Raw genomic sequence first — 14,989 nt, 5'->3', positions numbered from 1 at the left:
GGATGTTATGATTAAGATTTTTTTCCTAAATAGAGATAACCATAAACTATTTTAATGTTAATGGGAAGTGAAAATCAATTGTTTTGCTGCAAATGGATAAAATAAAAAAATCCCTGGTGTAGATGGGAATTTCTCCGGAATACTGATAAACAGTGGGAGGAGATTTGAGAAGCACTGTTCTCCATTAAGTGTGTACCCTTAGACAAAACCAGTTTGGAAACAGGCCAGTATGCTGCCATCTCTAAAAGTGGGACAAAACAAACACGGGCTAATATAGGTTCATTAGTTTTAGTTTTATTCCATTTAAGTTAATGGAATTGAATGTGTAGAACAAATATGAAAGTGATTATTTGTACAGTCAGTAACTAAATGGCAGTCACCGTAATTCGGGATAAAATCCAAGCTGGTCAACCCATCTGAACTGTGAAAGCCCACATGACACAATGAGACTTAGATTTCCAAAAATCATTTGTGGTAAATTCCATATAATCTGCTCTTGGTTAAAACTTAAAGCTGTGACTATTCAGGGCATACTCTGGGAATGGATAAGAAACTGCCTGAAGGGTAGAAAACAATGATGACTCATTATGTTGGGATGGTGCCTTAAAACTACTTAGTGGGAGGCCTCAGGCCTTAATGCTAGGACCAGTACTGTTTCCTATTTTTTTAAATGACCTGGACACACAAACTCAAAGTCAAATAGCCAAATTTGCTGAATTTAGCAAACTGGGAGATTCAATGGAATTATTGGGAGCAATTTGGCAATTCCAGATTGACTGGGACAAAATAGGTTTGTATGAAGAGCAAATGGGAGTTAAAAATCTAATGCAACAAACCTCACATAGGAAGTAAAAATAAGCAGCAGATGCTGTGAATGGTGATGAAATAGTTAAGAATGAAGTGAAAGCAGACCTAAGCGAGCTTCCAAATTGAGGCCTATTGCTAATACACTGCGGAGTTAATTCATGATAATCTGTTACCACTATAACTGCTTTTACCTCTCCAATTCTCTGTCCTTCCAGGTGAGACTATATTAGTACTCTTCTAACAAAATATTGGTCTCTGTTCATTGATCAATACGACTTATTGAACATTACCCCTTCCCTAGCTAGTTCCATATAGTTGATTTCTTTCAAAGTGCTAAATCTTTGCCCAGTTGCTTCTGGTGCCAATTCATAGGCATTAATAGCTCTGACTTTTACTAGAGCATTGTCACGCGATTATTCCTCTGAAAGAGGAGGAGAAGTCCAAATCTTTCCCAGCCAAAGCCCTCTGTAGAAGCAGAGTCCAATATTTTTCATGCCAAATCAAAATCTTAACATTTTCTCAAATGACACAAAACTTTTTGCTTTACATTCTCTTTGCACTGAATTTAGATAAGAGAACTAAATCTGTAAGAGACCTAATTCCTCACCAAATCAAAACCAAGATGCTTTCATCATCATAAAGTTAATTTGAACTGATACTCCATTCCAATTTTTCTCATTTCTTTTCCTCTTTCTTCTGTTTCTAGTCTATAATTCAGTTCTTGCAGATTCTGTTTGAACATGGACAGAAACTAGTGTTTCTTTCTCAAGCTGCCTGTGACATGCAAAATCTTAAATTATCTTTGCTTTTTTTTAATTTCTCAAGATAACATGAATTCCACCAACATCTTCAACCTGTGCAGTTTATTGAGAGACATATCTCTGCCAAAACTAATGGTCGTGAATAAAATGATTTATACAAGTAAACCTTGTAGGGATTCAGATTACCCAAGGGATAGTAAGAATTGGTGTGTATTTCCTGAAGGAAGAATTTAGACAAATGATGAAAATCAAAAAATTGCAAATGCAAGAAAAATTCAGCAGGTCAGGAGTGAAAAGTGAAATAGTTAATATTTCAAATCTGTGGTCCTTTGTCAGAACTGACAGTTTTCTGTTTTTATTTCAGATCAGTAGTGTTAATGTATATAAGGGGAAGACAGATGAACACAAGAGAGAAAGTGGATTTGGAGGATAAGCTCAGATAAAGTAGGATGGAAGGAAACGCATGCGGAACATAAGCAATGTTGTAGCTCTGTTTCTGTATTGTACACTTGATGTACGTAGCTAAAGTGATTAAATATAAATCAGAGTAGATTTCATCATATACAGTAGTACTTTTGTCAGATCACACACTGAACACAAGAGTACTGGGACACAAAGGAGACAGAGAAGCACTGGATGTAGTGCATGGAACCATAAGGCTAAAATGAATAACCATGAAAGAGGCACCTGATAGTTGATCTTGCAGGGTTATCCTTAACATTAAGGATATAGAAAAGGCATTACCTCAGATTTCTTGATGTTTATAAATGGTAGTTCAACACAAAGGGAACCAATCTTTTTTAGTGTATATATAGACTTCCAGAAGGTACTTGAAAAGATACCATATAATAGGTTTATCAGGAACTTGGGAGCATAGTGAACTATGGGAGGATATTAATGGACTTCAAGAAGATATGGGCAGGCTGGTGGAATGGGTGGAAAGGTGACCAATGAAATTTGATGTTGAGAAATGTGAAATGCCTCATTTTGAAGGGAAAAATGAGCCGGGCATACCAGACGTACAAAAACATGCAAGAAGTGGAAGCAGGTAGAAGCCATTTACCTGCTTGTGCCTGCTGTGCCATTTAATGAGCTCATATCTGACCTTTTACCTCAGAGGGATACAAGCACTAACCTCATGTCCCTTGATTCACTTAATGTTTAAAAATCTATTGGTCTCTTTCTTCAGTCTATTCAGGGACTGAGCCTCCACAGTACTCTTGGGTAGAGAATTCCAAAGATTCTAGTTGAGGTGCAAGAAGAGAGAATTCAGGACTAGATGTGCATGGTTCACTGAAGGAACTGGGGGCAAAATCACACAGAGTCCTGGGCTTTATAAATAGAGAGATGGAGTACAAAGCAACATAGTCATGGACCATTATTAAACACTGATCTGACAACTGAAGCACTGTGTCCATTTTGGATGCCACACTTCAGGAACAGTTGGAATGGCTTAAAGCAGAAATCTACCAAAATGATTCCAAGGATGAAAGACTTCAGTTAGATGGATAGACTAAAAAAACTGGGGTTGTTCTCCTTGGAACAGAGGAAGTCATGAGTTAATGATAAAGAGTTAGTCATAATCATAAAGGGTATAGACAAAATAGATAGATAAACTGTTCCTAATGGTGGAAGGAGCAAAAGCTCAAGGACATAGAATGAAGATGAAACAACCAAAACTGTCATGAGTAAGTATTTTTTCCATAATGAATGGAATCCATTGCCAAGTATGGGAGTGAAGGCAGATTCAACCGCAGTATTCAACAGGGAGCTGGAGACTTATCTGAAAGAACAGAATTTGCAGGGCTACGGGGAAGGGGCATGGGAATAGGACCAGTTTGAATGCTCTTATGTTCTGCTGATAAGGGCTTGACAGGCTGAATGACCTCCTATGCTGTAACTATTCTGTGATGCTGTGGTTACATATTCCATTTGGGTCCTTTTACTGGTGATGTTTAGATGTCAAGACAACAACCTCTCCCTCAATGCCAGCAAAACAAAAGAGCTGGTCATTGACTTCAGGAAGTGGGGTTGAGTACATGCCCCTGTCTGTATCAGTAGTTCCCAGGTGTAAATATCACTAACAATTTGTCCTGGTCCAGCCATGTAGGTGCTATGGCCAAGAAAGCACAACAGTGCCTCTACTTTCTCAGAAGGCTAAGGAAATTTGGCATGTCCCTGATGACCCTCAACAATTTTAAAGATGCACCATAGAAAGCGTCCTATCTGGATGCATCACAGCTTGGTGTGGCAACTGGTCTGCCCAAGACCACAAGAAATTGCAGACTTGTGAACGCAGCCCAGTCATCACGAAAACCAGCCTCCCCTCTGTTGACTCTGTCTACTCTTCCTGCTGCCTTAGGAGAACAGCCAACATAATCAAGGACCCCTCCCAACCCGTCATTCTCTCTTCTTCCCCCTTCCGTCGGCCAGAAAATACAAAAGCTTGAGAACGTGTACTGCCAGGTTCAAGAACAGCTTCTATCCCACTGTGATAAGACCCTTGAACAGACCTCTTATACGATAAAGATGAGCTCTTGATATCTCAGTCTGTATCATCCTGGCTCTTGCACTGTATTTGTCCACCTGCACTGCACTTTCTCTGTAACTGTAACACTATGTTCTGCTTTCTGTTCTTTTCTTCCTTTTGTGTACTTACGTATGGAATGATCTGTCTGGATGGTACGTAAACAAAAGCTTTTCACTGTGTCTTGGTACATGTGACAATAATAAACCAATTACCAATTAAGTATAAAGACATGTGTACCCAGAATTCTAGCACACCCATAACTGTTTCAGCCATAGCCACTGGCACACTCATCACCCCACCCCCAAACCTGCTGCATATCTATGTTGCTTTTGGCCTCGGGCAGAACCAAAGAGGCTCACACATTATGTGCCATCCAGCACTGCTTGTGGTGCATTTGGAGTTAGAGTTGTGGACTGATCCCATTGGCAAACCCTGAGGATTGGTAGCTCGAGAGGATTAGCGGGGACTTGGAGGATCAGGAAGGACAGAGAGGAGGGGGAGAGGGCGTGCTGGTGTGATTATTGGCAGACCAGGAGATAAGGGAGTAAGGGGCTAGGAACAAGATTGTGGAAGGGCAAGGGAGTAATTGATCTAACTTAAATAAAGGACTTAAAGGGATCCCAGTTCCATTACTTAAAGATGGTTGCCCTCTGTGTGATAAAAGATGGAACAACTTAGTCTAAAACCCCCTGAAGTGCTCTGAAAGGAATGTTGTATGGAGAACAACATCATCCTGCACGAGACTAATGTGGAAATCATGCCAGCCTGGCAAAGGGTGACTCGTGCTGTGTAATGCCCAGCTGAATTTTCAGAGTTATGCAAACCAAATTGGAAATGGTCATTATTGTGTTTCAGTCCAGGAAAAAATAATACTCACTTGTATAATGCTGGCAAAGGCAGCTTTATGTCTTTGAATTTCTTGCCACTGATAAATTAACCAACAATAGCTAATTTCAGCCAATCATCATCTATTTCTATACCACCAACATACGGCATTCCAAGGTGTGACATCCTGAAGTGTGTCACTTCTGAGTTGTGATGCCTTTGAAATATGTGATGGATGATGCAAGATTTCTAATTAAATAGATCTGCAGGAATCCAGGGTTAATTACCTATCATAAATAGTGCTGACCCTAGAGAATTAGCAGGCTGTTCAAATACATTGCGGACTGCATTACCTCTAATGAATACGAGCTCATGTGTTGAATTTATAATGTTGGTAGATTTAAAAATCTTATAAATTTTATTGCCTGGCCTAATATTATCTAAATTTTCAACAGAATGTCGCAGTAATGATCACAGCCTGTGAGTCACTACCTTGGTCTTTACATTGTGTATTCGACCTTGTGACATAATTGGTATATGAGTTAACTTGACAGCAGCAGCAACATAAATTTAACAAAATTATGAATTGCTGTTCCTGCAGTGAATAGGTGGGTGAAGGCACAGACCACCATAACACTTAGCAACACGGGTTCATTTCAAGGCATCACTTAGGCAATTCCCAAGGGCAATAAGTGAAGTAAGAGGCAGTATGAAATTGTGAAGCAGTACAGGAGAATTACAAAAAAAACACAACAATGGATACAAGGAGAATAATACGGTGCTAGAAAGGTATATGATATGTATTTGCAAGGGAGATTGAAAGTGACAGTAAATGTTTGTTTTCAAATGTATGGAGAAAATGGTGAAGGGATTGTGGGCCCATTAATGAAAAATGCAGGTGAGAATGTAATGGATATTAAGGAAAAGGGAAATTTGAAAAGTGTATGATTTGTATCCATTTTCATTGCAGAGAGAGGATAAAATACCAATGCTACAAGGAAACTAATAATAATTTAAAGGAAGGAACTTAATGGATTTAATATCGTCATGAAACTTAATGTATGTGTGGGATTTGGGAAAAATCTCCATGACCTGATCGTTTCTGCCCCAGCGTATTGAATAGGGGAAGGAAGTTAATGTTTTGATTACTCAATTTTTCAAAACTTTTAGCATTTGAGAATTCTGCTTTCAAATTGAAAATTACAAATGTCGCTGAAGTGAGAAGGAAGCATGTTGGGCAAAACTAAGAAATGCCATTTTAGCACAAGTTGTGGAGAAGCTTCTGAAATTTATCACCAAGATTTTCTAGCTTTGATGAAGTTGCTAACCTGGTGGGTCGGAGAGTGCCAAGAGAGTCTCTATATGGGCCTCCAGAAAGCATTAGTTTAAGACCAAGGAGATTAATAGTCAACGTAAAAGTTCATAAATTTGGTGACAACCTTACAGCGTGAATTGGTAATTGTCGCAGACCCCTTCAACCCACTGAGTCCACGCCAACCACCAAGCATCCATTTACACTCATCCCATTTTACTCTCCCATCAACTCCCTCCAGATTCTACCACCCACATACACAGTAGGGGCAATATGCAGTGTCTAATTAACGTACCAACCTCTGTCTTTGGCACGTAGGGGGAAACTGGAGCACCTGGGGAAAACTCAAGCAGCCACAGGGAGAAGGTGCAAACTCCACTCACATGGCACCAGAGGTCAGGATTGAATCCGGATCACTTTTGGCTGTGACACAGTAGTTCTTACAGCTGTCTCAGTGAACCACCCTGTGGGATGGAATTAATGGTTCCCATGAATTCGTACAGTGGTCATAGCTTTCCTCTGTTGTACACTATCATGCACTGATTTGGATGAAAGAACTTTATATCTACATCTGCAGATGATGCTGCATTACAAGTAAGAGGTGACTGAGGCATGGACAAACAATGTGAGTGGCCACACAATGGGGAATGGAAGGTCAATGTGGGAATGTGAATTATATCATCCACTGCCAATTTGAGAAAGGTTATTGGAATGTATCAACAGAGACAGAAGAGATTCAGATGCTGGAACCTGGAGCAATGCGCAGAGAGCTGGAGCCACTGAGTTCCTCCAACCTTTTGTGTGTTGCTATTGGAAAATATTACTTATTGTGAAAGACTGGAAGTTGTGGAGGAGCAAAGGAATCTGGGCTCCTCACTGCTGGGCTTCAGCTGTGTACAATGTCTGTGATTCGGAGAAGGATTGACAAGATCTGTGCTCAGTGGCTACTCCCACTGGTAAGAGTGTCTGGAGTAAGGGGGCATTTTCCCATGATGAAGGGTCAGTAATTTAGGAAGGAGAAATTTCTTTACTCAAAAATATGAGTCTTTGAAATTCTCAACCTCAAAGAGCTGTTGTTAGTTGCTGAGTATATTCAATGCTAAGATCAACAAGTTTGTGGATCTTAAAGGAGTGAAAGAATGTGAGAATTGGGTAGGAGAATAGACTTGAGATGATTAGGAATGATATGAAATGGCTGTGCAGCCTCCAGTGGCTGTACTATCAACTCTTAATTCTATTTCTAATTTTCTGGGTACAAGAAGTAATCAGATAAATGTTGGGCTTTATCTTGAGAATCTAGAATACAATGAGGAACTATTCTACTCTGCTGTGATCAGACCCTGCCTAGAAATTGGCATTCTATTTTGGATACTGCACCTTAGGAAGGCTTTATCAGCCCTAGAGAGGATGCATCACAGATTCGCCGAAAGACACAAGAGGCTACAGACTCAATGAAGCTTTTCTGTTTAATTGTGAGAATAGGTTATACAAATTTGAGACAAGAGACTGCAGATGTTGAGATCTGGAAGGAAAAACAAATGGCTGGCAGAACTCAGTGGGTTGAACAATTCCCTCCACCAACTACCTACACATTTCCCCCACCAGATCCCCTTCCCCACCTGCCCTTCACCTCTCCCCTAATGGTCACTCTCAGACCTGATGCAGAGTCTCAACCAGAAACAATTCCTTTCGACAATCCTTTCCCCCACCACAGATGCTGATTGACCTAATGAGTTCCTCCAGCAGATTGATTTTTAGACAAAATTGACTTCTTCTCACCTTGGCTTAAAAGATTGAACTGTGATGTCATTGGGATGTTTAAAATGTTAGAAGATTTGACAAATGGCTAAATACCTGAATGGCGATTCCTCCTTCTGGCAGCTCTGCAATGACGTGATGGAAGGTGTGTGTTGACAGTGAGTTGGAGAGAATAAAAGTTGATTCTTCTATTGATCGAATAACCTGTTGAAATTTGATGTCTTACCTCATTCATGAAATTATTCGCTTGCTCAGTACCTCGGGATTATACCAAAGGGCATCATGTGCTCTGAAGACAACTGAAAATGGGGATAAAGAACAATTTCTGTGTACTTATTTCCAGAGATATTTCCTTTCTAGCCTATCCTAAATTAGTAGTTTGAGAAATTAAAGCCGGTCAAGGATAAATGATTTATCTAAAGTTCTCAAGTTGTCCACGTTAGTAAAAATGAAGCTAATTTTATTTCCTTTTTCCTCCCTTTTATTCAGGTGACCATACGGGCGAGTGCCGGGCCCATGGTAATCTGGGATCGGCATTCTTCTCCAGTGGCAACTACCGAGAGGCCCTGAACAACCACCGTCTCCAGCTAGTGCTGGCTATGAAGCTAAAGGATCGCGAGGTGAGTATTTCACAAAATTGAAACAGGCAAACTTGGGTGAGCAACTATCATTAGGTGATGTAATGTTCTCTCAGCTGAAAGCATTTCTCTTTGATTGTTCTCCTTTCTACTACAGAAGGAAAAAAAAAACGTGAGGAGAAAAAGTCAGGCTTCAATTGCTGTGCAAAAATGTTTGGCAAGGTTTCCAAAGTTTGAGGAACCTTATCCTCTGTGATGAATATGACTGTATTTTACAGTAAAGCCAGTCTGATTTATATCTTTACAAAGTTATTTGGCTGTCATTAGGAATATGAGTTACTGCTAAATGGGGTGCAGTGAATAAAATTATCATGAGATGCATGCAAGAGACTATTTCAGAGGTATGCTGATGCTTGCTATTGTGTTTAAAACATTTCCCTAATATGTGTCCATAGGTTAGCTCATACAGGATAGGTTATGGCTTAATGTTTGGAATAAAGGAGAAGATCTTAGAATTACAATGTGTGCCTTGTTCTGAGCAGGTCCAGAAAATGTGCCATCACTGCTGTTATTTAGGGAAATCCAGCAGCAAACTCCCACACAACACCAATATGAGGAAAAAATATTCAATGTTTTTTTAAAAAATCTAACAAGAGGAAGACTTTAATTTGTTTAGTTCCTTTCACATCAAAGTTCTGTGCATTACAGGTTCCACATAAACTAAGTGTGATAATTAATTAGTTAATCTGGATTTGCTTTTGTCAGTGTTTGTTGAAGGATGAGTTTCAGATACTCCCACACCACAACAGGTCTCAGTGGCCTAGGTTTGATGTCATATCTGAAAGACAGTCTTTATGACGAGGCAGATTCTTCACGAATACACTGAAGTGTCAGTTTAGATTATTGCTTAAAACCTGGAGTGGGACTTGAATCCTCCGCCTCAGAGAGAAGAGCACTGCCCTAAGTACAATCACAATATCCTGAAAGAGTAGACTTATCGAAGAATGCTGGAGATTGACAAGAAATCAACTGTTGTATTCCATATCCTCTGAATCTTTCTAACATGTGAGTTTGATTGCCAATTCTGTTCTACTGAATCACATTTCATAGCTCCTTTCTCTGAGTTACCTTCAAAAGAATTTAGCAATATATTGGACAGGACTGTTTTAAATCAGAGTTCTTTCTGAAGCCCAATAGCAATAGAACAAGGTAGGACTTGATAGCAATAAAGAATCATGCAAGACATTAGAGATTAGGGTACAAAGGTCAGTTTTATGCTGTATGCTGGAAGAGAAGAGCTTTTAATGTCCTTGGAGGAAATGGTCTATAATTACTGCAATAATATTGCTCATTTATCTGTTTGCTGTTTTATAATTGATCATTAATTAGTCAGAGAATGTATTGTCTGATTGCATTTATTTTTCCACATCTAAACATAGAAATTAGCCTGGTGGCATATGACATATGGCATAGGAAATATCTTGACAAAGATATTGACAAGTAATCACAATGTTTTAGATTGTGATGTCCATTTTTGTTACGACATGGTCTGTAACATTGAAGCTGATGTAAATCTAGTTTAAAATCTCAAAAATACAGCAACATTTAAAGAAAAGTCTTTGGATTGTAAACAATTGCTGTGGTAAATTAAACCACTGAAACCAACTTTTCCAGAAAGAAGAAAAATCTTTCCTGAATATTCTAATTTGTCGTAACAGGAAATCTTTGTTTTGATTCAGCTTTTCCAGGTTTGTAGTTTCTTGTGGAACTGGAACCTTTAGTCAGTCCAGTTAAAGAGATATATGTGGATTCATTGTCTCTAACTGCTTTGCATGATTAGAAAGAGGATTTAAACTTAAGGTCAGATAAACGATTATGGTATATTTCATTCTCCTTCATTTAAAATTGCCTTGCACTTTATTTTCACGCTGTCAGTATATTTTCTTGACTTTAGAGAGCTGACAGCCTCCTCCAGTACTCTGTCACTGCTCCATTTACTTGCTGGAGGAAGTCTGTAGGAGTGATCTGGAGCTATTAATGTTCTCATTCTTTTATCCTCCTCCTTTGAAAAACCACTCTCCCTGTAGTCTGGAGCTTAGCGAGTTGGAAATCTTGGGTTGTGGCCTGTCATGATTGTAAATCTCTGTCTTATCATTCAGTAATTTAATAGAATAAAGTGTTAACAGACTGTGCTATGACAATGCACATCATCTGATAGAACGATACAAAGGGAATTCATGTGCATGAGCATTCCCATAGTGAGTGTACTTGGAGTATTTCTCTTAATCATCAATGCTGTATTTCATTGTTTTTATGAGCTTGATTTGGTACTGTGGGCAGCACAGTGGTGCAACCAGTAGAGCTGCTTCCTCACTACTCCACTGACCTGGGTTCAATCCTGACCTCCGCTGCTGCCTGTGTGGAGTTTGCATTTCTTCTTGTGACTGCCTGGGTTTCCTCTGGCTGCTTCAGTTTGCTCACACGGTCAAGGTCGAGTTTATTGTCATATCCACAAGTCCATGTATGCACAGGTGCAATGAAAAACTTGCAGCAGCACGACAGGCACATAACATCATATAAGCAGCATTCACAAGAAAAACATAAATTAAACATAAATTGTACACAATTTTTACAAGAAAACACAATGAGATTAAAAAAAAACAAAGTCCATTTTAGTGCAAAGTGGTGGGTGTGTGGATTGACTGGTTAATCAACCAGTGTAAATTGCCCCAAGTGTGTAGGTAAGTGTTAGAATCTTGGGATGGAGTTGATGGCATTGAGAATAAGAAAATGGGATTAGTGTAAACAAAGGTTTAATGGTTGGCATGGACTTGGTGGGCCGAAGGGTCTGTTTCCTTGTATGACTACATTGGGGTCAACCTTTTTGGCGTTCTTAAACAGCATTGCTATATTAGGACAAACACCTGTTAGTCCTGTCCTGGGAAGTGGTGACTAATTTGATACAATGAGAAGTAAAACAGAAAAAAAAGTCTGGAAAAAAAATCATGTTTCAAGGAAATAGTTATGGGTATTATTACCTTACAAAGGTAAACCTGAAAAGTAATTAACCTTTGTGCCAAGATCCTGAGTGCTTACAGGGGAAGAGTATGTTTTCATCCCTCAAGTGAATTAGGTCAAGTACAGGAAATTAATTTAAGCTTCCTGGTGACATCATATATACACCAAATTTTCTTAAATCCATGTTGCCCAATGCCAATGTATTATTGTTGGAATCTGTCCTTAGATGCTTGCAAAATTGGTTTATGTTGGACAAAGCATAAGGATGCAAATACATATTTTGGGGTTAACTTAATACTCCCCAATGATGAGGTAATAGATTTATAAGGTTGTTCTTGAATAGAATTCTCTTTATTTGGTGAAACATTAAATATCACAAAGGGAATATTTGGTTTGTACCAGTTGAAACTAATTAAGACACCAGGCTCAGTGTTAATGTTATTGTAAGGAAGGCTGGGTTGCATCTTAGACCACTGAAAGTGCCAGTGGAACATTTCCACCTTAGGTCATAGCTGTTAATGTTCAGGTCTGGAAGTAATATTACTGTTGCAGTTGGCAGTGCTTACTTTGGTAATGTGGCATTTGAGGAAGGGTCACAATCAAGTACAAGTTGATAGATGCTGTGGTGCATTGGTGTAGTTGATGGATTTAACCCCTGCGCATACCTGATGGGTTAAGAATTCAGTATTATTATTATTACACATAATTTCCAAGTGGAGGCTTGACAATATAGAAAGAAGGTTTATTTCATGCCTTAATATTGTATTCTTTTAAGTTCAAAGTTGGTGAATTAGTGATAGTTTATTGCAAAATAAAATGCCTTAGCCTAGAAATTGGATCCATCAGGTCCTGTTTTGCATGCAAAAATCATGCATAAAACTGATTTTACCTGGTTTTGAAGGTGAAGTCCCACTCATCAGAAAAGTGACCTGCTCTTCCATCCACAATTCACCTTTGTGTGGCTGACTTTTTCTCCAATTTCAGTCACACATTTGATGATGCTACAAGTCAAGTTCTGCGCATTTTCTCTTACTGGCATAGATTGGAAATTTGGGGTGTAACCTTTGACCTTCATTGAACTGTCAAACTGCAGCTAGGGGCGCATCATTGCAATTAAAGAGCCTGTACTCTGACATCAATGATTTGCACACGACAATTGCCAGCCTCACGTTTCAATGTTCAGGATGATGAAAGCCGATTGCAGGCTTTTTATACAATTCACATCAGAGCTATGTGCTACGATCTTAGCCCATTTGATCATCCTGAACCTTGCTGTGGCACGCAAACACTTATGGCATGGGATTTGCGGCAGATGATCATGTAGAGGGGGAATTGAGTAATTTAACAGAATAAAGTATTGACATGCTGTGCTATGAAAATGCTCACCATCAGATAGAATTTTATGAGGGGAATTATATTGTGAGCATTCCCAGCGTAGGTGTAATTTTTGTTCATTTCATTGATTGGTTTTACCAGCTTGAGTTGGTAGGGTCAACCATCTTGGCTGTCTTAAGCAGTATTGCCACGAAAGGCAAGAATATCTGTTTGTTGTGACCCAGGAAATGGGTTTTGTCACCCCTCCCAGCCATGTTCCTCACATCCAAGGCAGTGCTCTGGCTGCATGGAGTGAGTTCCTTTCAAAACAGAACTATGGCAATTTGTACTCCTTTCAGGTCTGATGCTTTCTCAGTGATCAGCACGATGAAGACACAGCAGTTAATAGCTTCTTATAGCCCTCCTGATGGCAAGCACTCAATTCCTACTTTAGTGCATAGTTCTGAGTACAAATTGCCATAGTTCTGTTTTAAACATATTTTTTGATCTAATTGCATTAACGCTAAGCACAGCACATATTTAAGGAAACAAAAATAGTTGAAATTAAATTTCTAGGCATTTGCTTTTGCCTGATTAATTCCACAAAGTAACATAAGCCTAGGGTCACCGCCATGGATTTTAATAGGACAACTTGCGAAAATTAGTGAATATAAAATAATTGCAAAAACTCAAATCATATTTATTTACTTCTTTGTTCCTGTGGCTTTTTTTTACTTCCCCTGACAGCATTCCTTTGCTGTCAAGCAAAATAGAACTGTTATCAGTAACTCAATCCCTTATCCAGGAAAATTTATAGGTTGGGTCACCAGAATTATGCAGAATAATTCAACTCTGAGGTACAATAACTCCACTTAGTCAGTTCCCTGGGTTATTTGCAGTCAAATTGGAGATATGATGCAGAAACCTGCTAAGTTGATGAGGACAGTTAATACTATGGACTCTTGCACCAGAGTAGACATAAATGGGTTTGCAGAGAAGGCATATAAATGGCAGATTGTGAAACATGAGTTTGTCAACATTTCCCCAATTTATCAAAATTTAGCTGTGCAGATTTGAGATTGCTTTTGGTATGTGTGAGGATAAATTGGGTAATAGAGCAAAGAGATATGGGATCACTGTTGCATAAATCACCTTAAGCAGCAAGAGAAGTTGTTAAGAATGCAATAAAGTTCTTGGTTTCATTTCTGTAGGAGTAGAATATGGAAGGAGGGAGTTGATGATAAGTGAATGTAAAACATTGGTTACACCACACTTGGAATACTATGAACAATTCTGGACTCCATATCTTTGGAGTAATACCTGCTATAGAGGAAGATGATTGTAGTTGTTGGAGGTCAGTCATCTCAGTCCTAGGATATTGCTGCATGAGTTCCTCCTGGAGAGTTCTAGCTCCAGCCACCTTTAACTCTTTCATCCATGACCACCTTAAGGTCAGAATATGGGATGTTTGCTGATGATTGCACCATGTTCAATTCTATTCCCAAATTCTTAAATAAACTGAAAATACAAGATGGGCTCATCATGTCAGATTGCAACTGTGGAGAGAAAAACAGTTAAGATTTCAGGTTGGTGACCTCTTATTGATGACCTTTCATCAACTTGAAATGGTAGCTCTGTTTCTCCCTCCACAGATGCTGCCTGAACTGCTGAACATCTCCAGCATTTTCATTTGTATTTTAGATTTCTACTGTCTGCAATATTTTTGTCCTTGGATAATGAAGCAGTCCTATCCTTGTATGCAGTATAGTCTGTATAATATTCAGCCATTTTTGCTGGTCTGGGGTAAGTAATAATTGTACTGCACAAGAATGACTATCTCTGACAACAGGAAGTCTACTTCCCCTTGATATACATAGTATTACCTTTGCTTAGTCCTCCACTAACCTTAATATATGGCATCCCTGTCAGCAATATCTACCGCCATAAAAAAGTAAATAAAAAGAAAATTAGAGAAGCCTAGAATATCCCTTCATTAAACCATGACGATGCAACTCATTCTGCAAAAGTGTTTAGGTATCATTTCTGGTTTGGGTGTCCGTGGCAGATGTTGGCGAGCTTCATGTGC

General features: G+C 39.1%; 1 protein-coding gene across 1 annotated transcript in view; it reads left to right on the top strand.

Annotated features, from left to right (window-relative positions):
• The window catches only part of LOC127579325 (tetratricopeptide repeat protein 28-like), a 603,896-nt gene that overhangs the window by 354,309 nt on the left and 234,598 nt on the right, over positions 1 to 14,989 (top strand). Inside the window, 1 exon segment of the mRNA XM_052032043.1 lies at positions 8,483 to 8,613. Coding sequence (XP_051888003.1) covers positions 8,483 to 8,613 — 131 coding nt within the window.

This window comes from Pristis pectinata, chromosome 17 (assembly GCF_009764475.1).
Source record: "Pristis pectinata isolate sPriPec2 chromosome 17, sPriPec2.1.pri, whole genome shotgun sequence".
Lineage (NCBI taxonomy): Eukaryota > Metazoa > Chordata > Chondrichthyes > Rhinopristiformes > Pristidae > Pristis > Pristis pectinata.
The sequence above is the reverse complement of the archived record's forward strand: the minus strand, read 5'-3'. Positions and strand labels throughout refer to the sequence as shown.